Here is a 22038-nt window from a genome sequence, read left to right on the forward strand (position 1 = left end):
ATGGGAGGAGATAGACATTCAGGGAAGGGAGAGTCAGCCACAATTGTACAGGAAGGACATCTTTGAATTTAATGTGCATTTATGGAGTGAGGCTAGTCACACTGCTTGATACTGAGATAATAGGTAGGTCAGAAGCCCAACCCAGAAGAGCTTGAGGAACTCTCAGGGAATTTCTCAGCAAAGTTCCTACGGGACCAGAGAAAAGGGTTCCTCTCAATTAACCATGCCTGGGTCTCTGGAGGACGGTTTCCTGAAGGGTAGGGATGAAACAAGCAAAACCTCAGGTCTCCACATTCCTGAATAGCAAGACAGCCACCATGATAACCTGGGCTCCAGGAGAGGCCCCAGGGCTGAAAATACAAGATAGCTTCACTCTGACTCAACACTGCAGGCCCAGAGACCAGACAGATGGCTCCTCTCTCCTGATCTGTGGCCATCCAGTGACACCAGGACTTCTATTCATCCATAACCTCCCCCCAACACCTTTTCCATCCCTTAGTTGATCCTGAGTGGTGGCCTTCCTGGTCCTGTTTTCTCTGCAATTCTAACTTCCTCACAGCCCCAGTCTCCAAATCCAGGGAAGATACCAGAAAAGTCGCTGCTGAGGCTCTCTCCTTGGCTCTGGGTGAAGAGGGAGACAAGACTGGTTCCTAGCCCTGGCCTTGAGACCAGTTTGGGTTGCTATGGCCAGTGAGCAGAACTTCCCTGTCTTAGGTTCTAGCTTCAAAACACAAAAATCTTTGCAAGAAAGATCATGAAGTAAGGAGATGGACTGCTGTCCCCCTAAAACCAGTGCAGCTGAGAACCTGAAAGATTTAGTCATTTTCTCTGGATAGTGCATATAATTGATCCCTGCAAGAACCCAGCATTTCGAGTCACCTCAAAGGAACCTGGAGTGTGAGTTTCTTTGGCTTAGATACATTTCTGTTTTTGTGGGGAAGGACAGATTTGTCTGGGTTAGGAGGGTGTAAGATAAGACACGAGGAAGTGATGGTTAATTTTATGTCAACTTGACAAGGCTGCAGAATACCCAGATTAAACATCATCTTGGGTGTGCCTGTGAGAATGTCTCTGATGAAATTAGTGTTTGAATGGTGGATTCAGTAAGGTAGATTGTCTTCCCCAATGTGGGTGGGCATCATCCAATCCACTGGGGCCTGGAAAAAAAAAGGTAGAGAAAGGAGGAATTCACCCCCTCTTTTTCCTGCCTCACTCTTCAGCTTGAATGGCTCATCTCATTTTCTCTGACCCTTCACCAGTGACTCCTGATTCTCGGGCTTTTGGACTCAATTATAATTGTCACCCATTTTCCTGGGTCTCTAGCATGCAGATGGCAGACAATGGGACTTCTTGGCTTCTATAACTGCATAAGTAAATTCCATGTAACATACACACCTCCACCCTCCCCCATGTAGCCTTCTGGTTCTGTTTCTCTGGAGAACTCTTGATTAATACAGGGTATCTCACTGAAATGTCAGAGACTCCAAGGATCTCAGCACCACATAAAAATAAAGGCATTGTGTTGTGTCCATCTACACCTAAAAAATAAGTATCTAAAAAATAATACAGAGTGTCTCACTGAAACGTCATAGACTCCAAGGACCTCAGTACCACATAAAAATAAAGGTATTGTGTTGTGTCCATCTACACCTAAAAAATAAATATTAAAAAAAAATACAGAGTGTCTCACTGAAATGTCATAGACTCCAAGGATCTCTGATGATTCCATGCTGAGTCCAGAGTAAAAGCCATAAAATTTGTTCTTTACCAGTCCCCAACCTGGGACTGATTTTTCACATTACATTTAATATATATCAGAAAATTTCTGTTGAAATAAGACCTGGACTATGAGAAGAATATGTAAAATGAGTTTTGTGCTTTAGATGAGGGATGGTTTCTAAATACTGTTTGATAACGGAGACTGTATCCTTTTTACCCAATTTAGATTTCCTTAAAATCCATAAAGGTCCTGCCACCAGTCTGGGGATGGCTGAAGGAGCCCCAGGATGAACAGGTTAATGTTTTCATGCTATCTAGGAGGAGACCTGAGTCAGCTTCCGGAAGTCATCTTGGAACAGACACACAAGAAGATAGACAATAAAACGCACAGTAGAGCAATAAAGTTAGAGCCAGTCACACTTTAAGGAGTCAGCGGAGGGACAAAAAGTCAGCAATGGCAGGGTCCATGTCTGTCATAGGTCCACATCACACCTGCACACATTCTGGCTCCTAGCTTTGAGAGTCACCTTGGAGGGTTCCTCCCTGTTGGTGAAGTCCACTGCTAGATGGGGCAGGAAACCAGACTGTTTCCTTCTGGGACAATTGCAGGTTGCCCCCTCCAACCTAGTTTCTCCAGAATCATACAGGAAACGGGGAGTGGTCTCAGGCTGTGTTTCTGTCCTACCTGTGGATTCTAACTAGTTATCTTGCTTCCCAGAAGTCTCTTGAACTTTCCTGCCTAGAGATGAGGCTGGGAAGAGGAGGACAGTGGGAGCACCTGCTAGCCTGAGCCAGGCTGGAAATCTTTTTGGGATGAGTTGGGCTCACAAAGGCACCTGTTAGTGAGGGGCTGGGCCACCTGCCTTACTCCTAGGAAAGTGGTGGCAGCAGCCCAACTGGCCAGGCTGAACTGAGGCTGGCTTGCTGCTCCTCTCTGCAGTGCTCCCACTCTCTCTCTCTGGGTCCAGGGAGCCATGCTGCCGTGGGAGTGGTAGGAATATGCCTGAAGTAGGGGGTCTCCCCCTTTCCTGTGAGCTCAATTTCCCTTCAAAATCCACAGGAATTTTAATCACCATCAATTTCAGACATCCTAATATCAGGAGGTGACAATCCCTGGTTTCTGGGATGAAATTAGTCCTTTACCAAATAACCAGGCAGGTCCTATCAGTCAGGCAAGGCTGGAGTAGTCTAGAAGGGTCCAGATGGCAGCAGGCAGGACCTGAGGCACCATGTTTCGCCTGCCTTCTTTCACTTCTCTCTGGCTTTGCAGGGACAAACCTGCCTTGGGAGATAGAGTGGCCCACTTTGGTTATTCTGGAGCTTGGAACCAAGGTTTTTTGAGAGAGGAAAGGCCACAAAAGAACTCAGGATGAGAAAGGAGAACTAGGTGTCCTAGGATTGGGCTGCAGAAAGGGGACACATGGTTGAGAAAGGTGGCTTCCATTTGAAACAGACACATAGACCTTGGTTCCCTGTTCAAACTCAGCCATGCAGGAGAAATGGAATCTCAGGTGTGGGTCATTAAAGGTCATCTTGTTTTGCCTCCAGTAGCTAATCTTCCTACAACGTCTCTGCCAAGAATTGGTCCTGGTTCTTTGTGAGCACTGCCAAGGATGGGGACATGCTCTCTCTAGCACAGCCTATCATGAATTGTCACCTTTTCGCGTTCCTCGCGACAAAAAACACTCAGGGTCACTCCAGGGAAACTGGGCTGCATGAAATAACCACACAAGAGACAGAGATACCTTTTTCTTTGGGGTCCTGTGTCGGCTCCTCAGTCTGCAGAAAGAGAGAGAGTGCGCCAGCTGAACCCTTTTATTGAGGAGAAACCATTCAAATGAGGCAGGGGTTAGGTTTCGGGGGTTGAGTCTAGCTTTGTGATATCTGTTGTCAGCAGGTTGAGTGACATCTAGGAAGGCCACACTCAAAGGCAGAACAAGAGAAGGGGACACACAAAGGATGTTTCCATGCAACATTCTATCCCAAACAGGGCAAAGGAGTAATATCACAAAGGAACAGGTGAGCATAGCTCAATCCATGGGGCTACACGCCTGTCTGAAGACACATTTTGCTACTTCGAGGATCGGGGCAATATCCAGGTCACTATGAAAGTGACCAGCAGAGCCTCTCCGATCACAGGAAGGAGTATGCGAATTCACTCTGACTGGCTACCCATATCACATAGCTGGTTTCCTAAGCTCAAGTTGACCATAGTGACAGTTCACACTGCCCATGCAGCTTATCTCCTGTTTGTAAGACAAGACCACTCCTGGCTGTATTTACCCAAATTCCTAACCCTGGAACTGGGTCCAGAGAATTCTGCCCCTGAAGGTGAGGGCCTTGGTTGAGAGCACCAGCTAGCTTCTGGGTACGGAAGCAGGACATTCAGTGATGGTACCGCTCCTACTCCTGTTGGTAGCTAGGTGCCTTCCTTCCTGCTCAGTTCTCTCCCTGGATCCTGATTCTCTCAGGCAATGGTTTGGGCTTATTTCTCTTCCTTGCCTTTGGGTTTCAGGGTCAGGCCTGCCACAGGGTAGGCAAGTGGCTAACTAACTTCCTCTCTTGAGCCCATGGGTGTTCCAGCTGGGGGAATGTTCAAATTCTGGAACCCAGCTCAGTCTTCTTTTTTTTTTTAAAATATTTATTTTTTAGTTGTAGGTGGACACAATATCTTTATTTCATTTTTTATGTGGTGCTGAGGATCGAACCCAGTGCCTCATGTGTGCTAGCAAGCACTCTGCCATTCACCACCCCCCCTCCCCCGCCCCGCTCAGTCTTAATAAACTAGAGGCCTGGGCTGCAGTTAATGACCAAATTCCAGTTGGGGCACTCTCTAAGTCAGTTCAGTAAGGCTGTCTGAGGGCACTTTGGTAACTTGTGGCATTTTAATCCATATTCTCATTTTGGCTTTGTGACTGCCCTGTAACATAAATAACAGATAACATTTTTGCCCACCCACCTCCTGACACTTGACAGATGAGAAGACTGAAGTACAACAAGGTTTGGGGGGGGAGGCAGCACCAGGTCTAGCGTTGAAGTTTAAGGGCTAAAGTCTCTTGTCTGCCCAATTAAGACTTATTTCTAGGCCTGTTAAGCCCACCCAGTATCCACTCCTGTGTGCCCTCCTTGTCCGTGTGCCAATGTGGCAAGGTCTGGGAGCTAGGCCCTCAGCTCAGCAGGTGTATCTGGCTGCCGGCAGGGGTGAGACACCCGGAAGGCCTCCAAGGCCAGCAGTGTCTTGTTGATGCGGCTGATGGTAGGATAAGGGGTGAGATCCACCTTGAACCTGTGGCAGAGAAACACCTTGTAAGTCAGGGTTTCTAGGGACATGGGGAGACTGCCCTATGGGTAAGTGGGGGAAGCAGAGAGGTAGGGCTGGATGGAGTCCATGGGGCTGGCCAGGGAAGGACAAAGAGGCAGCCCATCATGGGTAGCTCTCTGGGTATGGGTAGGTCTGGTGTAGTATCAGTTGACGTCTCTGTTACCTAGTATTCCTGTCTAAGAAATCATTGAGAACCTATTATGTATAAAGTCCAGTGCTAGACATTTATATATCACAAGCAGGGAATGAGTCACATATTTCATGTCCTTAGTGCCTAGCATGATGCCTTCCAGAGAGGTACCTACTCATGCTCTATGGAAGCGCCTCTGAAGGAAAGCAGAGGTTGACCTTTTTTTTCTGGGCACAGACACCATGTCTAGAGACAACAGGATGTCCGTAAGGTGAACCACCTCCTCCTAAAAGGACGAGCTGTCAATACAGTGTAGTGGGCATGGTAAGGACATTTCATTGATTTCTTCCACCCTGTCTCTCCAAGGCTGAGGGGACTGGTGCGGTGTGGCAGTGGGTGCCTGGTCAGTTGGAGAGGGGTTTGCATTAGATGCTACTTCAGTAGCTGAAGTAGGAGGCCCGACTGGGCAGAACCAGGAGAAGGAAGGGTGGGGGAGCTCTCTTACCTTTCAGCATTTGCCACCTGAGGCGCTAAGCACAGATCAGCCATAGACACCTGAAAGAAGGTCGGGCGGGTTCACATCAGGATGAAAACCTCAGACTTGCTGGGTGTGTTCTATTACTGCACTAGAGGGGTCAGTCCTTGACGTTCCTGTCTGCTTCAGTTTTCCCAGCCATCCCTACCACCCCACTCACCCTATCTCCCCTGGATCTGCCTGGCTCTGTCCCCCAGAATGGCAGCACTTATTCTAGGCCATACTGCAGTTACTCTGTGGGTAGCCAAAGAAAGCTTGAGGGTTTGATGGCTGTTACTGTGCTTGTTAAACCACCTCCACCAGGCGCTTAGTGAGGGGACGCTTAGGAACCGGAACTAGCACAGGTCCAGGGCCTGAGCCTGTGGGAGTCGGGTACCTGAATCCTAGAATCTCAGAATTAGGAGAGAAGGAATCCATCAACTAGCCTAGTCCCTCATCTGTTGCCTGGCCCTTCTCTCCTCTCTGAGGTGTGGTCTTCTGGCTTGGACCCCTCAGTCCTCTTAGCGGGTAGGTCGACTGCTCCCCGCAGGAAGTTCCCTGCCCAGAGCAGGAGGAGATGGATGAGTCCACATGGGAGAGTGAAAACCTGGGGTCAGCATGAGGGAGAGGCTGCTGAGGGCAGGTCTGAGGACACTCACCTGGTCTCCCACACAGTACTTCCCCGCTGTGCTCTGCAGGATCCGCTCCAGAGCTGTGGGGAGGCCACAAGAGCAATCTTACTCTGGGCACAGAGATGGGACATCAGCCTTTTGGGCCTTATCTCCAAAGTTATAAAAATGGGTGGCTGTCTGAGTGACAGGTTGTGGCATGGGTGCTGGAGGGAATGAGGCAGTCAGGACTGGAGAGTTTCTAGGGACAGGCTGGTATTTCCCTGGGCCCCTCAAGTCCAGCTGCCATCTCACTGACCAGATGGGCAAGACCTGCAGCTGGCCAAGGCAGCTGCTCCCACATTAACTGGCTGGCGCTCTGTGGTCTTGGTTTCTTGAATGGGGAAGGAAAAGCAGTAAAGCAGAAGTTGGGCCTGCCTCCCTGGGCCTGCCACCTCCCACACCACTGTCGAGACAGAAGCAGTCTGGCAGCCTGGTTCAGGTGCCCAGGGCCCTGTGCTCCAGGGTTACTTCTCTAAGTGGTCACTTTGGGGCAGCTCACAGGAGTGAGAACTCACCATCAAAGCCAGAAATGATGGCCTTCTGGGCCCAGGGCAGCTGGTTCTCCTGTCCCACTTCCTTCAGGACAGACAGGTTCTGTGTAGCCCAAGAAAAATCTGTGACTGCTTTGGGAGCTGGCTTGGGTCTTCCCCTCAGCCACACCCTGCTCAGAGAAGCTCAGTTCCTATTTGCCCCTGGAGGCAGCCATCCCAGCATACCTTCTCAGGCTGCTCACAGTCTGGAAGCCATGTGACTCTGGCAGAGATGAGCAAGAGTAGGGACAAAGGACACTGCCTTGGTAGTGGCAGGTGTGGCCATAACCTGAGGCCTCTGTGTCTTACACCCAGTGCTCCTCTCTTACATGGGCCATGTAAGGAGGGAGAGGGGCTGGGCGGGGGAGGGGCACAGAACTGGCTTCCAGAGATTTTTAACTCTGTACCCCTGGAGCCACTTTACTTCTGGACTTCAGTATCCTCATCTGTAGAACAGAATTCTGTCTGCTGTGATCCCTTTCATTAAAACAGCAAGAAGACATGGGAGTGGGGCACAGGTGCACAGAGGTCCTGGCCTTGGTCCCTGTTCTGCTATTATTCGCTGTGTCACTTGGCTGTCACTCCAACTTTCTGGGGCTATTTCCTCACAAAGTCAGGAGTTAGCACAGATGAACAGTTTTATTTACTTATTTATTTTGTGGTAATAGGGATGGAACCCAGGGCCTTGCACATTTTAGTCAGTGCTCTACTACAGAGCTATAGCCCCAGTACCCCCCCCCCCCTTTTTAATATACATTTTTTAGTTGTAGATGGACATAGTACCTTTTTAAAATTTTTTTTTTAGTTGTAGGTGGACACAATGCCTTTATTTTTATGTGGTGCTGAGGATTGAACCCAGTGCCTCACTATGCTAGGTGAGTGCTCTACCACTAAGCTACAACCCCAGCCTGGACATAATACCTTTATTTCGTTTATTTATTTTTATGTGGTGCTGAGGATCAAACCCAGTACCTCATACATGCAAGGCAAGCGCTCTACTGCTGAGTTCCAGTCTCAGCCCTTAAAAAAAAAAAAAAAAAAAAAAGTATCTTGCCAAGTTTCATAAGCTGGCCATGAACTTGGGATCTCCATTCTCAGCCTTGTCTTAGCAGCTGGGATTATAGGCATGCACCACCACACTCAGCAGAAAATCAGTTTTAATACTTACTTTTCTGTTTTACCAGTGAAAACTTTAAAAAACAAAAACAAAAACCTTATGAGAATCCCAGTAAAGCATCTTTGGAAATGCTGTGGGCTTGGCTCCAACTTTCTGGGGCTATTTCCTCACAAATTCAAGTGTTAGCACAGATGAACAGTTTTATTTAGTTATTTATTTTGTGGTAATAGGGATGGAACTGCAATAAAGTAAATGTGGCAATAAAGCAAGTCACATTGATTTTTTGGTTTCCCAGTGCTTATAAAAGTTTTGTTTACATGATACTGTAGTCTATTAAGTATGCAGCAGCAGTATGTCTAAAGAATGTACACATCTTAAATTGAAAAATACTTTATTGCTACAAATGCTAACAATTGAATGAGCTGTTAGAAAAATGGCATGGACAGACTTGATCAAAGAATGTTGCCTCAAACCTTCAACTTGTAGGAAAAAAAAAAAACAAATCTGCAGAACTCAAGGAAACCAAGAGCAGTAAAATGAGGTGTGTCTGTGTATGACAGCACAGCTGAGAGGGAGGCTGCTCAGGTTAAAGCCAGAGGCCTGGACCTGAGCCCACCACCCAGCCCCTTCCCCACCTTGAGCCCCTCTAGATGAATCCTTGGAAACCGAGGGCTTCTTGGAACACAGTTCAGTGGAGGATTTCTGGGATTCCTGCCCGTTTCAGCCTTGTGATCTAGGTCAAAGTCCCTGAGAGTCCTTCTCTGTTTTCCTGCTACCCACTTCCAAGCTAGACACCCCACGGTGGGCTCACCAGTCAGTGTGTGAGAGGACCAGCGTGAGAGGTGTGCAAGGGCCTCACCTGCAGGGGCTGGATGCCCGCAGCGATGAGGTCAGAAATCATGCGCACACTGGCCCTCTTCTTTGGGTCCTGAGGCAGGAGTGGTGGAGTGGGCCGAGTTTCCTCCAGGTACTCAATGATGGCCAGCTGTCCAGAGAGGACAAGAGTCAGGGAGAGAACCTGGGACATCTGGACCAGAGGGTAGAGGGCCCACAAACTCCTTCTCCTTCTCCGATGCCACCACCACTTCCTTTACCTCCTCAGCTAGAGCCCTGGAAAGCTTTTTGGTTTCTCACATGCTCAGCTCTCTCCTCACCTCCCCAACCTCTCTCCCTTTGACAAATGTTTGTCAGGCTCCTATATGTTCTAGGCTCCTTGGACACACAGAAGTGAGAAAGAGACATCATGTCCTCTCATTCAGGATACTGCTCTTGTGATGCGCCTCCCCCAAGCCCTGTACTCACTGACTGGCCAATGGTGATTCCATCAATCTTCAGGGCTGGCACCTGCTTCATGGGATTCAGTGCCTGGAATTCCTCAGAAAACTGTGGAAACAAGGACCCAGTTGGATAGATGGCCTGACTTGAGTTGGCTAGAGCAGGACAAAGCAAGTGGGTAAACCCCAGGCCTGCCATCTGTCCATACCTCCACTTCTCTGGGGAGACCCTAGCTCCCAAGCCCAGGCTAAACCCTGAGGGATCTGTGCATTATCTGAAACCCCAATAGCTCCTGAGCTTTAGGCTTTTCCCCAATGGTCTGACTATGTGACTTTCCCTGCATCTCACACTGTGACTACCAAGGCAGCTCCTACCCTATCCATCCATCCAGGGGACCCAGTATGGGGCAAGGACCCACTTGCCCCCCACAGTCAGGCATTGGAGAATGCAGTTGTAGTATTGAGCCTGCAGCTTGGACCTGTCTTATGGGTCTCTTTTGCTGCACAGCTTGCCATCTTGCCCCATAAGGGACAGCCAACAGCACCTTCCAGCCATAGGGAGCATGTGACATAGTTGTACTTATTGGGGCAGACCCCCTATCTAGTCTCTTCACAGTTTAATTCCCACATTGTGGTCTAGGGGCAGCCTCCTTACCTGTTGCCCCCCATCCTTTGTGAGATGGATGGGCATTATCTCATGGTCAATGCCTTTCAAAGCCAAAGCTAGGAGAGACCACAGATAGGAGAGTCAGGGGATAGTTTCTTGCTACATTATCAAAGAAAGAGCCCTCCAAGGGTAACATGAGGCTGCCAACAGGGAGGTTTCTCCACACTGCTGGATGGCAGAGACACAGCCTGGCACTATCCCCTTCTGTCCAGCTTTCCCTGTTACCACCACTACTGTCCCTGGTGTGTGAGGCTCCACCTTTCTCACCCCTGAACTCTTAGAGCCTCACCCTCTGGACCTTGCAACAAGGCCTTCATGACCCATGGATGGTGCTATGAAGGTGTGTGCCATGGCACCCTGTGGTTTCTGGGGACAGCAGGGATGTGACTTGTTTCTCTCTCCCCTTCTGAGGCTTTAAACAGTGGCAGTGGGTCAGCTTTGTTGGGAGACATGCAATCTTCCCTCAAGAGGGCATCTAGGGGCAAAGGGAAGTTGCTTAGAGGACCACACAGAGCACACACAGGCCACTGACGCTTGTTTTCTATTTAGAGAAGAATCTCTTTCCTACCCATTTTCTCTATTCTCATTTACTATAGATTCCAGGATGGCACCAGGCTCTCTGGTGGTCTTGGAACATTTGCAGTGACTCCAGGGGCCAGGTTTCCTTCCATCTGGCAAGGTGGTGATAAAAACACCAGGGCCAGCCCTAGTGGAGAAGAGTGCAGGCGTGTGTGCGCATGTGTGCTTGGCTATTAAAATATGGTCATGGCTGGTCTCTGGCAAGTGCCAAGGAGCAAGGAGAGGAAGATGTGACATGTGAGGACAGCTTGTGATAGGCCAGGTTCCTTTTTGGTGCTGGTCAGCTCCACTCTAGAGAGTGAAAGTGGCTGAGGTCAAGTGGAGAAGCCAAGCATAAAGGCCCTAAAGAGACAACACTCCTCCTGCTCTGCTTCTGGCTTAGCTAGGCCACAGGCTCGAGGGCCCAGAGAAGGGGACATCTTCATGCAGGAAAAGTTTCTCCTGGCCCCTGGTCCTCCTGCTTACTGACTCCACAGACACTAATCAAGCTGGAATGGGGGCAGAGGCTAGTGTCACACAGTGCTTTGTAGTTAGGGCCAGGCTCTGGGGCCAGGCTGCTTGGGTTCAAAGTTTATCACCTTCATTAGGTAGCCGTACGGCCCTGGGCAAGTAATTTAATGGGCCACTAACAGATGGCTGCTGTTTCCCCATCTGACAAGCAGCATACTGTAGTGGTTAAAAGCAGGGCTTTTGGCTGGGGTGTAGCTCACGGGCTTAGCATGCCCCATGCCCTGGGTGCATCCCCAGCATGAACACCACCAGATGGACTGTGGAGCCAGACTGTGTAGTTCAAATGCCAGCTTGGTTTCTTAGTTGCTGCATGATACAAGTTATTTACCTTCCTGGGCCTCAGTTTCTTTATCTGTACAACAGGGACAATAAATTTCTCCCTCCTACGGGCTTTCAGAATGAAAGGAAATTGTGCACACAAAAGCACTTAGTGCAGAGGCCTTCATCAATAGAGCTGCTATAAGAATGACTTTGGTCAGGGGCTGTGTTAAGCTGGAGGAGGGAGGGGCCAGTGCAGGACTAAGCCAGAGGGCCCTAGTTCTGCTCCCTCCAAGCCACTGATAGCTACATTTAATTTGCCATATCAAATAAGAACCAGGGAGGCCAGCTGTTCCTCTGCTGGTTACCAGGGACCTCTGGATTTTATCAACCTGTTTTAAGCATGGTTGCTAAGGGGCTTTAGAGGACAGTGTGGGGCAAGCAGCCGTGCCAAGAAGAAAAACAACCTCCTTCCTCCCACCCACAGTGTGTTCTTGTTGGACTTCCTGGGTGGAGGTGTCATTCAGGGAAGGGCATCCAGGAGCCTAGGGACGCTGGTTGCTGGGGGTGAAGTCCTGTCTGACAGAGTACCTCTTCTGTCCCAGGTCAGCTTCGTACCTGAGGCTTCTCCCCCACCCGACCCCCAACAAAGCACTCAGCTCTTACCAATTCGAACTCTCCATGAGCAGGAGCTTCGGAAATAGGAATAGAGGATGGGCTGAGGAGAAAGGACAAGGGTGTGTATTAACCCAGGTTCAAGGGGTTTCCAGCCCCAGGAGAGGGTCTCTTGAGCCACCACTGCTTCTTCCGGTACCACCAGGCCTCCTTCCTGAGGCCTGTGTTTGGGCAACCTAGGGCCGATTTAGAGCTCTCTAGGTCAGAGGCCCTGGGAGTTGTATAAGGTCCCTTGGCTCCCAACTGTGTTGGCATGAATCCCTGAGGTCTGAGTGGCCACCACGGGGACAGCAGCCTTCAGGGGCCTGCCTTACCTTGCCAGACTCTGTCATGGTGCTGTGGTGATCCTTGGCTTTCTAAGGAATGTCCCCTCTCTCAGAGCTGCAGGGCAGGGGCAGGAACCCTGAAGGGGCTGGTCCCATGAGCCAATGGGGAAGCTGGGTTAAACAGGCTTCAGGGAACTTTGACTCTGGTCACAAAGGTCATCTCTTTCCAACTTGTGGGAAGTTTATTATGTTCCTGTGGAGCTAGGTTTGGTATTCTGTGCAGAAAATATGGCCTGGCTTTGAGGCAGCAGTTGTGTGGCACAGAGGGCAGGGAGCTGGCATATCTGGGGTCCAGACCCATTGCAGGACCCAGCCCTGTACGACCTTGGACAAATCCCTTCCTTTTCTAGTCTTCAGTTCCTTTGCCTGTAAAACAAAGAGTCACCCTAAAAGATGGCAGAGATCCCTGCCGGCAATGGCAAAAAGACCAGGAATTCTAATTTTTTGATGCTTTGGTTTCTATATCCTTTAATCCCCACCCTCCAATCTTTGACTCCCAAATGGCCTTATAAAAATAGCTGGCAGATGTGCCCATTCACCCTAAAGTTGAGGTGGCAACTAGCAGCTCAGAGGTCCCATCTGGCCCTCAGATTTTCTGTTGATCTACAGATAGTTCCTGACTTAACAGTGGTTCAACTTAATGATTTCTCAAATTTACAGTGGTGTAAAAGAGATATGTATTCGGTTTGGACACCATACTTCAAAATTTGGGTTTTGATCTTTTCCAGTCTAGAGATATGCAGTACAATAATTCCTCAAAATGTCAGGTGGCAGCAGTAAGCCACAGCTCTGAGATCACAGACTGATCATGAAGGGGAACAACTGACAATTTACAGAGTATTGTGCTGCCAGCATTTTTTACATATTGTATTTTGACATCCGATCATGTCTACAAAATGCCCATGTGTGGGGCTGGGGGTCAATGGTAGGTGCTTACCTAGCAGGTGCAAGGCCCTGGGTTCAATCCCCAGCCCCCTGGGGTGGGGGTGGATATCCATCTCTGTGTGTAAATGAAACTTTTAGCACTTTATAAATAAAATAAGTCTTTGTGTTAGATGATTTTGCATAACTGTGGGCTTGTGTTCTGCCATGGCTCATGCCTGGCCTATTTTTCTCATTTTTGCTAACTTCAGGCTCCTAAAGAAAACTAAAGTGTGTAGCCTTTCTTCTGAGGTTTAAGAAACTCAAATTTAATTTCCCTGGTGCTTCTTGCATAACCAGCCTTTTAAAGTGGGATCCAAGAAAGAGTAACCAGTGATTAATACTCATGAATCTTCCCACAGACATATTCATATGGCTGAGAGAAAATGGTAAAATTTTTCAGATCACCCGTCTACTACCTCTCAGATTACAGACATTTTACCAAAGTTCCCTCTCCCTTCTGCCACCCCAGTACCCCAAACTTCTATCTGAACCTGCTTTCCTCATCCCTACACTACCAATGCACTCTTCTAGGTGGGCAAGGTCACAAGTGGGTACCCAAGCTCTCCCAAAGTGGTTCCCAGGCCCAGGAGTACCAGCCTGTCTTCTAAGTACCTTTTGTGGGTATGGCAAAGATGGTCCTGGCATAGAGAGCAGGTGATAGGCAAAAAGTGTCTTTTGCAAAGAAGCCGGGAAGCCACAATTAGATTTTAATTGGAGATGCATTCTTTTCCTTACCTAGCTAGGCTGGAGGGGCCTCCAGGAACAACAAACAGGGACTGCTGTGAGGGATTAACTACTAGAGAATCAGACTTGAGGTTAGAATCACTGAAGAAATGCCTCACCTAATGACTGAATGTTACACCTTTGACATGTATTAAGGATGACCAAAGTCACAGTAAATTCCACTGCCCTCCACTATGAGCCATAAGTAGGAAACTTCTGCACTTTCTCTTACTAGTGATAACTATATACAGTAGTACCCCCTTATTGTTTGAGGGATATGTTCCAAGACCTCTACTGTAGCTGGAAGCCACATGTGGTACTAAATCCTATATATACTATGTTTTTTTTTTTTCTTATACATAAATACATACCTAAGGGTCAGTTATAAATTAGGCACAGTAAGAAATTAACACTGATTATAATGAAATAGAATACTTATAATAGCATTCTGTGATAAAATTCCAACATTGCTACTCTTCAGTTTGGGGGCCATTATTAAGTAAAATAAGCATTATTTAAACAAAGGTACGGCTGAACCTCTGAAGCCTACCTGGTAACCAAGACAGCTAGAAAGTGACCAACAGGCAGGTAGCCTACAAAGCCTGGATATGCAGAACAAAGCAAGGACTCACTACACTACAGGCAGGATGGTGAGATCTCCACACAACATTCAGCAAGGACTGCTATTTAAACTTATGAATTGTTTATTTATGGAATTTTCCACTTTAATATTTTTGGACCACAACTGACCAGATAACAAACCATGGGAAGAGAAAACTGATAAAGGGGTATTACTGTAAATTATTCCTTGTTCATTTTTGCACTTGTACAACTAAATGTTAAGCTCAAGTAGAGTGTCCATTTCACCAGCACTCCAGGAAGAATTCAGGAATTCAAAGATGCCTTCCAATCACTCTGGCAAATTTTTATTTATGTTGCGGTACTACAGATCCTACGCAAGGCCTCATACACGCTAGGTGAGTGCTGTTACACCCTCAGCTGTTTTAAAGCCATCTCTTACACATGGTTTTTAAAGACTCCTAAATTTCCATTTGGGAGCGGGAGGGCTCCACATTATCAACGTGACGTAACGTCCCAGCTGATGGGCCACCTTCCCTAAGGAGCTGTAACAGCAGTTCTCAAACTTCAGAGCCCTCAAGACTCACGTGAGTCACTTATAAAACATATTCTCAGCCCGTTTTATCAGAAGGTGATATGGGGGGTCTATGAAGGCTCGGGGGAAATGCAGGTTAAACCTGGGAAGCTCCCCAAACTATGAAGGCTTCAGGTGCCACCGCTCCCCTCTCCCTTGGTGCTCTTAAAATGCAAACTTTCCTTGAAGGCCATCAGTCAATTGTTAGGATGACCAGCCGAGAGAGGAACACGCAGAAAGCGTGGAACGGGGAAACGAGGGTCGACCTTTGGAAGCCCTAGAAGAGGTCCGCGTAGTTAGGGACAAGGAGGACGAGAACAGAAAGCGGTGTGAGTGGACTCCGCCGCGCAGGCTCCTCCAGGAGCGCCTCCACCAGCCCTAACTTGTCTGGCCCAATGGCCTAGCGGGCAGCGCGCAGGCGCAGAGAGTGTCGGCGCGACGAAAGGCTCGCCGGGAGTCGTTGTGGGAGCCATGGGCGGGGCAAAGAGGCGCACCCTTGGCCTCGCCCCCAGCTTTAATCCACGTTTACTAATTAGACGACCCGCTCCCCCAGAGCTTGGCACAGACCTTCCCAGCTTGCATCTCGTACTTCGGGAGACCCCCCTCTTCCAGCTGAGAAAGTTCGCTCCCGGGACCGGCCGACGATTGAGGCGCTGTGAAACCCTTACGAGTTAAACCTTGGCCCTCGTCTGGGTAAAGCGAGGTCGGGCTGGAATGGACTTCCCTGCGGTCTTTGGCTGGCTCCGCCCCGCCGCCCCTCCGCCGCCCCTGCTCTTGCTCCCTGTGCTGCTGGGAGTTGCAGTTTCGCGAACACGTCCCCGTCTTCGCGTCCTCCCATTATGCTCTGCGCCTCTTGCCGCCCCCTAGTGGCCCGGGCGGCCACCACGCTTCCTGCCCCACCCAGAGGCCGGGGCCCTGCATTTCGCTACCAGCGGCGGGAACTACATTTCCCAGGGCACCCCGAGCCGCCCTCTAATGACTCCTCAGCGGGCCGGCTGACAAGACAAAGCGTGCCTCTGGGCCGAAGGGTGATCCTGAGGAGGGGGAGGATGCCGCCGGCCATAGGCGGAGGCCTGGCAGGATCCGAGCTGCGATTCCGGAGGGGCCGCTGCGAGTCCCAGGCTGCTAGGGTCGTGGGTCGGGACGTGGCTGCTGAGGCTGCAGCACGAAACCCCAAACGGCCTGCTAGGGCCTCGCGGCGCTTTAAGGCGGCCGGCCGGTGGGCCCTGCTGGCCCTGGTGACGCTGCTGTCCTTTGCCACACGCTTCCACCGCTTGGACCAGCCAGCGCACATCTGGTGAGTGATGGGAGGGACTCGGCGGGCACCACGGCAACCGGGAGGAGAGACGCCGCCCTCTGATTGGCCCGGGGGTACGGAGGAGGCGGGATTCACAGGAGGATCAGTGGGTCCACTGTGGAGGGAGAACTAGTGGGTTGATTTGCAGCGAGGTACAGTCTGGGTGGAATGGGCTTGCTCCATGGGGGACAGTGGGATCCGAGGAAGCAGTCTTCATTGGTGATGCTGGAATGTTTCACTTCATTCTCAAACTGTAAAGGCGCTCTGACCTTTACAAAGAATTGGAAATTCTTGGTATAGAATTCCCAAGGCCTGAGTTCCTCATTTGCAGGATGTGCAGGCATCAGCAGAAAGGAACATTCGTAACTGGGTACTTAAATCCTGCACAGCAGGGACAATTTGAGTGTCGAGGGGGTGGTGACAAGTATTCTAGGAGGTAGGTCTGGGTTGTCCTTTGAGAAGAGATTTATTTTCTTGAAAGTTTTATTTTGTATGATACAGATGCTGGGTTGTGATATGATCAGATTTCATTAACTAAACTTACAAAGTAATTAGAAGGAGAAGTTTTATATGATCTGAAAAGGGTTGATTTGTCTGGCCAAGTGATAGCATGTTTTCTCAGTATTACTAAAGAGAAAATTAGCAGAGAATGTCAGAAATGTAAGCTACTGACCAAAAAGCCATATAGAAAACTGTCAGGGTTGCCCTACTTTGACATTAATAAATTAGCCATGACACGTTTTTGTTTGGTGACTGCTGGCAGAAGGTGTGATGCTCTTGCTTTAGAGATAAAAGACTATTACAGAAAGTAGGAAGAGTATCAGCATAATGGAGTCAGTTTCCTTTGCTCTCCAGGTCCCACAGGGTGACGCTATGGGCTGCGTAACACCGTGGGTTGCATCAAGGCTAGCAAGCTTGGGGAATCTTCTGTATTATCACAAGCAGTAAGCAAGCCTACTCTTTGTCCAGGAGAGAGATGTTATCTTTTCTTTCCAGATTGTTTGCTGCAAATAAAACCCTGAGAAATGACCCTGTCAAGCACAAGTACAGTCTTGCATTCTTGGTATACCTAGCAAGACTTGTGGGTGCATGAAACATGGATGTGGACTCTTTCCCAATGGTCTTCTCACCCCTCAATTCTACAGTTTCTTGGCTTTTATTAGATTTTCACATAAATATGCAACAGATGACAGAGGCAGGGACCAAATCAAATTTCTTTAATCTGTTTCATACAGCATTCATGGGACTCCAAGAAGCAGGATGAGGCCAGCCTTCAGTATTTACCTCAACTATGGCCTCCAGGGTCCTGGTCTTTCAGCCACCAGTGAATTGATCAGGGGACCATTGAGTCTTATTTTAGACAACTGAGATGTAGTCTAAGGCCTGTCCATTATGATCTGTGTTTAGGAGTTTAAATTGACCTCTAATATTTGTTGTTTCTGTCAATAATGACAGTACCCACTCCTACTAAAAAAAGTCTGACTTCCATGCCCAATGGAAGGACATTTGTGGCTCATTCCTCCTTATCTCCTTAACATACTACCTGGAGGGGCACAGGTCACTCAGTTCAGAACTTTGTTAAATTTTATTTGTATCACCATCAGATTTGATTTAGATCACTATTATGTTGATCTAGTTAAGCCATATGGGAAGTGTCACTAAATAGTTACAGTCTCAGTCATTGTACAAGGCATAACCCAAGGCCCCTAGTATATCAGGGGAAGCATATGATTGGTATCAGATTGACAGAAGGTTGTTCTTTTCTGTGTATTTGCACACATACGAGGAAAGTGTGGATGTCATCAGGCACATCAATAGTCACATCCACATGAGTTTTCCTATTTTCATAGCATGAAACTCAGCCACAGGTCAGATTGTCAGCTTCAGCTGTCACCTGACTCAGGTGGACCATCTGAGTCTTTTTTCCAGGTTTTGTTGCTGGAGTTGGGCACAAAGAGCATCGTTTCACTTCACTTTATATCTCCAGAGATCTAAGGTGTTCCTTCCCTAGCTTCTTGGGTTGTTTATTTCCTACCACTGCCACATAATTTGTGTGTCCCATCACCTTTTTCCCATTTATCCTTTACCAATATCTAGACATTTCTGACATGAGCATTGTTAGAAAATTTAGAAAGACTCATTATATTTTCAACATGGCACATGTGAGCCACTTGAAGAGCAGAGAACTGAACCAAGTGGTCATTATGTTCATGCTCTTCGATGGTGTCACTCCAGCAAGACCATCCAGGTGACTAAACTAGAATTAAGTTTGAATCCTGTAGACCCTTCTCCACCCTCCCCAGCTGATCTGGGGCTTCTCTAAGGAGAAAGACAAACAAATCATGGTCAGGGAAATTTCAGTTTTTCCAAATAGGTTTATATAACTCCACCCCTTTTCCTGATCATTACCCAGTTGGTGACCAAGAGGAGATGAACCTTTCTGAGAAGGACTGCATTAGATGACCAGACTGTACAGGCCAAAAGGAGGTGATGGAGTCATAAATCTCTGAGGAGACTATAAAATGCTTGACAATATCAGATGCCTGTGGATAATAGGGAAAGTGGATTATCTATGAAATATACCTTGTCTATTGACCCATTGTTGGGTGACCATTGTGTCAAAAAAGCGATCCACTGTCAGACTGTAGATGGTTTGGAAAGCTGAAAACATGACATAGTTTCAAGGCCCACAGAGTCAGATGGCTGGACTAAAACAGCCACATCACTGGACCTGAAGAAGTACCAGCAGCAGTGAGGTACCAGTGATAGTTCCAAGAAGGGAACAAAGTCCAAAGTTCCTGGGGGCAGGCAAGGTCAATGCCCCATGCATTCTGGCTTCCTTCACTGCAAGACAGGCAGGCCAACTTTTGGCAGGAGTGTGGCATGCAAGGGTGGCTTCCAACACCTGTGGTCCTTTATTTTGCGCTCAGTTCATGATGGCAAATACATTTTCACACCCAGTGCATTGATAAATCCAGGTGGCCATGGCTGTAGTTCAGCTGGTGCAGGCTTGATCAACAGCTTGATTGCATAGTCCTGTCAGCATACTGGCCCTGACTGTGGGCACCTGCATGAGTAAATGATCCAGACTGTCCATCAGTAGACAGCTGCAGTTTGCTCCCCGAGTTTTCGGTTTCATGGAGAAATGTCTTTAACCTCTCAGCATTGAGTCTTCCAACTGGTGTATTAAGTTGGCCGTCCAGAGTTGTAACTGGGGCTGAATGATTGCTGCTCCTCAGGGGACATCATCAGCTTTTCACAGCCTAACCATCAGTGAACCAGGCACAAGCATTTTTAAAAAATATTTTTAAAATATATTTTTTTATAACTTTATTTTATTTATTTACTTTTTATGTGGTGCTGAGGATTGAACCCAGTGCCTCATCTGTGCTAGGCAAGCGCTCTGCCACTGAGTACAGCCCCAGCCCTGGCACAAGCATTTTGGGGAACCTCTGTGAATCAAGGGTTACCCTGAGCTAGTAGCCATGCTTTAGGGAGAGGAGTGGGAAATGGTTTCTTTGCCCCTTTAATGTAAAACTGAGGTGCCTCCAGGCTGGCTATCCTCCTGTATGTACCATTTTCATAGGACACAGAGCCCTTCCCTTGTTAGCTGTAAATTCCAAGTGAACCTTCTCCAAAGTAGGAATGTCAAGCCAGAGAGGCCTGGATATCACTTCAAGGAGTTCAGTATGTTAATAGTTGCCCCTTTAAAAACAGATGTACTTGGTGCATTTGTCCAGCAGGTGGTGCTGTTGTCCTGGCGAATCAGTATTCCACCAGCCCGCCAGTCTTTAAAGCTGATTTCCCTTTCCCAGAGTTTTCTTTCTTTCTCCTGGACAACTAGGAGGATACAGACAGGATCACCTCTCTACACACAGCAGTCCTTGAATGGGATAATCCTCTTTGACACTTGTGGGATCAATATAGTCTATACACTCAACAGTGGATGCCACATTGAAGTGGCACAAAGAGCTTAACCACAAGGTCACTCTAACTTCCTTTCTCTATGGGGAACTCAAGCCCTGTCAGTTGAATTCAGGCACTTCCTCCTACCTCCACCCCGCACCTTGAGGAAATGAGTCTAATAGGCCTGCATCAGGCACCACCCCGAGATTATGCCACTTCCCAGAGTGTAGGGTGCTGGAAATGAGGGGCAGAGAGAGGCTCTTTCCTCCTGGGCCCTTCTTTTCCTCCGTAACCCCTCACATTTTCCTCAGCATTTTTCCTAGTGTCTGGTGAGCCTTTCCTTAGGTTTAGGGACCCCTTTCTTTTAGTTGCTGCACAACTAACTAGTGGCTGTCCCTGCCGTCCTTAGTGCCTTTGTAAACCCTGCGCCTTGCACCCCCACCTCTTCCTCCAGCCATGGGACTGGCTGGCGGGAGATGTGACTCCTATACAATAGAGCCCTGAGGGCTGGGATGTGGCTCAAGCGGCCTCAGCACCACATACAAACAAAGATGTTGAGTCCTCGGAGAACTAAAATATAAAAATTAAAATTCTTTCTCTCTCTCCCTTTAAAACAAAACAAAACAAAACAAAACAATAGAGCCCTGAATTTGGAGGGCTTCCTGGAGGTCCTCAGCATTCCAGGATGGGTGTGTGTGGCTTTCTGTTTCCCTCTGGGGTCATGGAAACCTTGGCCCTGCCTTTAATTATCTTACTCTTTAAAGCAGCTGAGGTTGTGGTAGAGGGGGAGGAACTAGACCACATAAAGGGAGAGGGTGACACTGAGCCAGTAAGCGAGGCACATTTACTTTTGGCTTGAGTACACAGCTTGCCCAAGGATCTTCAATATTGTCATTTTAATGGAAGTTCTGTGTTGAATAGCACGACCTTCTGCTGCATCATTTATTGATGCTTTGGAGACTTCTTGACTCAGCAGTCACTTCATATTGCCCTTTGACAGGGCTGCTAGGCTTGTCACTCTACTGTCATGATCACATCTCTTCTTTCTTTTGCCTAGAGGAGACTGAGTAGTAACCCAGAGAGCATTCAGGCACCATCTCAGCCCTGCCTCTCCCCAGTCAGCTTCTTTAGTAAGGGGACAGTGAGGATTCTTACTACTCCCACTGCCCACCACTTGGGCAAGAACATTCGCTACAGGTTCTAGAAGATTTCTCATATTCCTAACTCAGGCCATGATTTTTCAGAAAGGTGTGTGTCTCATTATCCTATGTTTGACCTCCCAAACTGTCAGGGGCTAGGATATTTTTTTAGCTGACTTAAAAACTCACAAGTTAATCTGTCACTGTTATCTGGATGTTGGCAGAGGTCAAAGTCCTGGATCAGAGGCAAAGAACTTTATTTCTCATGGCACAGCAAGCAGAACGAGTGAGCATCAGCATGTTGGCCTCGACCCCACCCCCCAGAGTCCCATGTGGTGCCATGCGTGTGGATGAGTGCTTGCTGTGTGGTGGCTGCACCCACCTGGCGAACATTACTGAGCTGGGGAATCCCCTGTTTTACAGCAGGCAGTAAGCAGGCTGCTCTCTGTCCCAGAGGAGAGCTTAGTGCTTCCCCAGGGTTGCTTGCTGTCAATATAAACCAGGAGAAATGACCTGGGTACTGATGGGTCAGGGCCTTGCCTTCTCAGTATATCCTGCGAGGCCTGTAGGAGCACGACAGTTATGGAGAACTGTCTCTCCCAGC

General features: G+C 48.4%; 2 protein-coding genes across 4 annotated transcripts in view; one reads left to right on the forward strand and one right to left on the reverse strand.

The window, feature by feature from the left end:
• Nucleotides 1-3461: 3461 nt before the first annotated feature.
• On the reverse strand, nt 3462-15744 carry Gstz1 (glutathione S-transferase zeta 1). Of its 3 annotated transcripts, none has more exons than XM_071607638.1 (9): nt 12281-13149; nt 11958-12009; nt 9933-10000; nt 9306-9386; nt 8863-8988; nt 6872-6950; nt 6345-6397; nt 5677-5726; nt 3462-5005 (listed from the first exon to the last, which is right to left on the reverse strand). In XM_071607638.1, exons 1-9 carry the CDS (start codon nt 12296-12298, stop codon nt 4879-4881), a joined length of 654 nt encoding a protein of 217 aa, XP_071463739.1. In that variant the 5' UTR covers nt 12299-13149; the 3' UTR covers nt 3462-4878. The 3 variants fall into 3 exon arrangements, with proteins under 3 accessions (XP_071463739.1, XP_027787262.2, XP_027787264.1); XM_027931461.2 differs by lacking the exon at nt 12281-13149 and adding an exon at nt 15660-15744 and having other exon boundaries at nt 3520-5005; XM_027931463.2 differs by lacking the exons at nt 11958-12009; nt 12281-13149 and adding an exon at nt 15660-15742 and having other exon boundaries at nt 3520-5005.
• Nucleotides 15745-15914: 170 nt separating this feature from the next.
• Pomt2 (protein O-mannosyltransferase 2) overlaps nt 15915-22038 on the forward strand; it is a 39814-nt gene continuing 33690 nt past the window's right edge. Inside the window, exon 1 of the mRNA XM_027931460.2 lies at nt 15915-16389. Within this exon, the coding sequence (XP_027787261.2) occupies nt 15932-16389 (458 nt within the window). The 5' untranslated portion in view covers nt 15915-15931. The remainder of the gene's footprint in view (nt 16390-22038) is intronic.

This window comes from Marmota flaviventris, chromosome 2 (genome assembly GCF_047511675.1).
Source record: "Marmota flaviventris isolate mMarFla1 chromosome 2, mMarFla1.hap1, whole genome shotgun sequence".
NCBI lineage: Eukaryota > Metazoa > Chordata > Mammalia > Rodentia > Sciuridae > Marmota > Marmota flaviventris.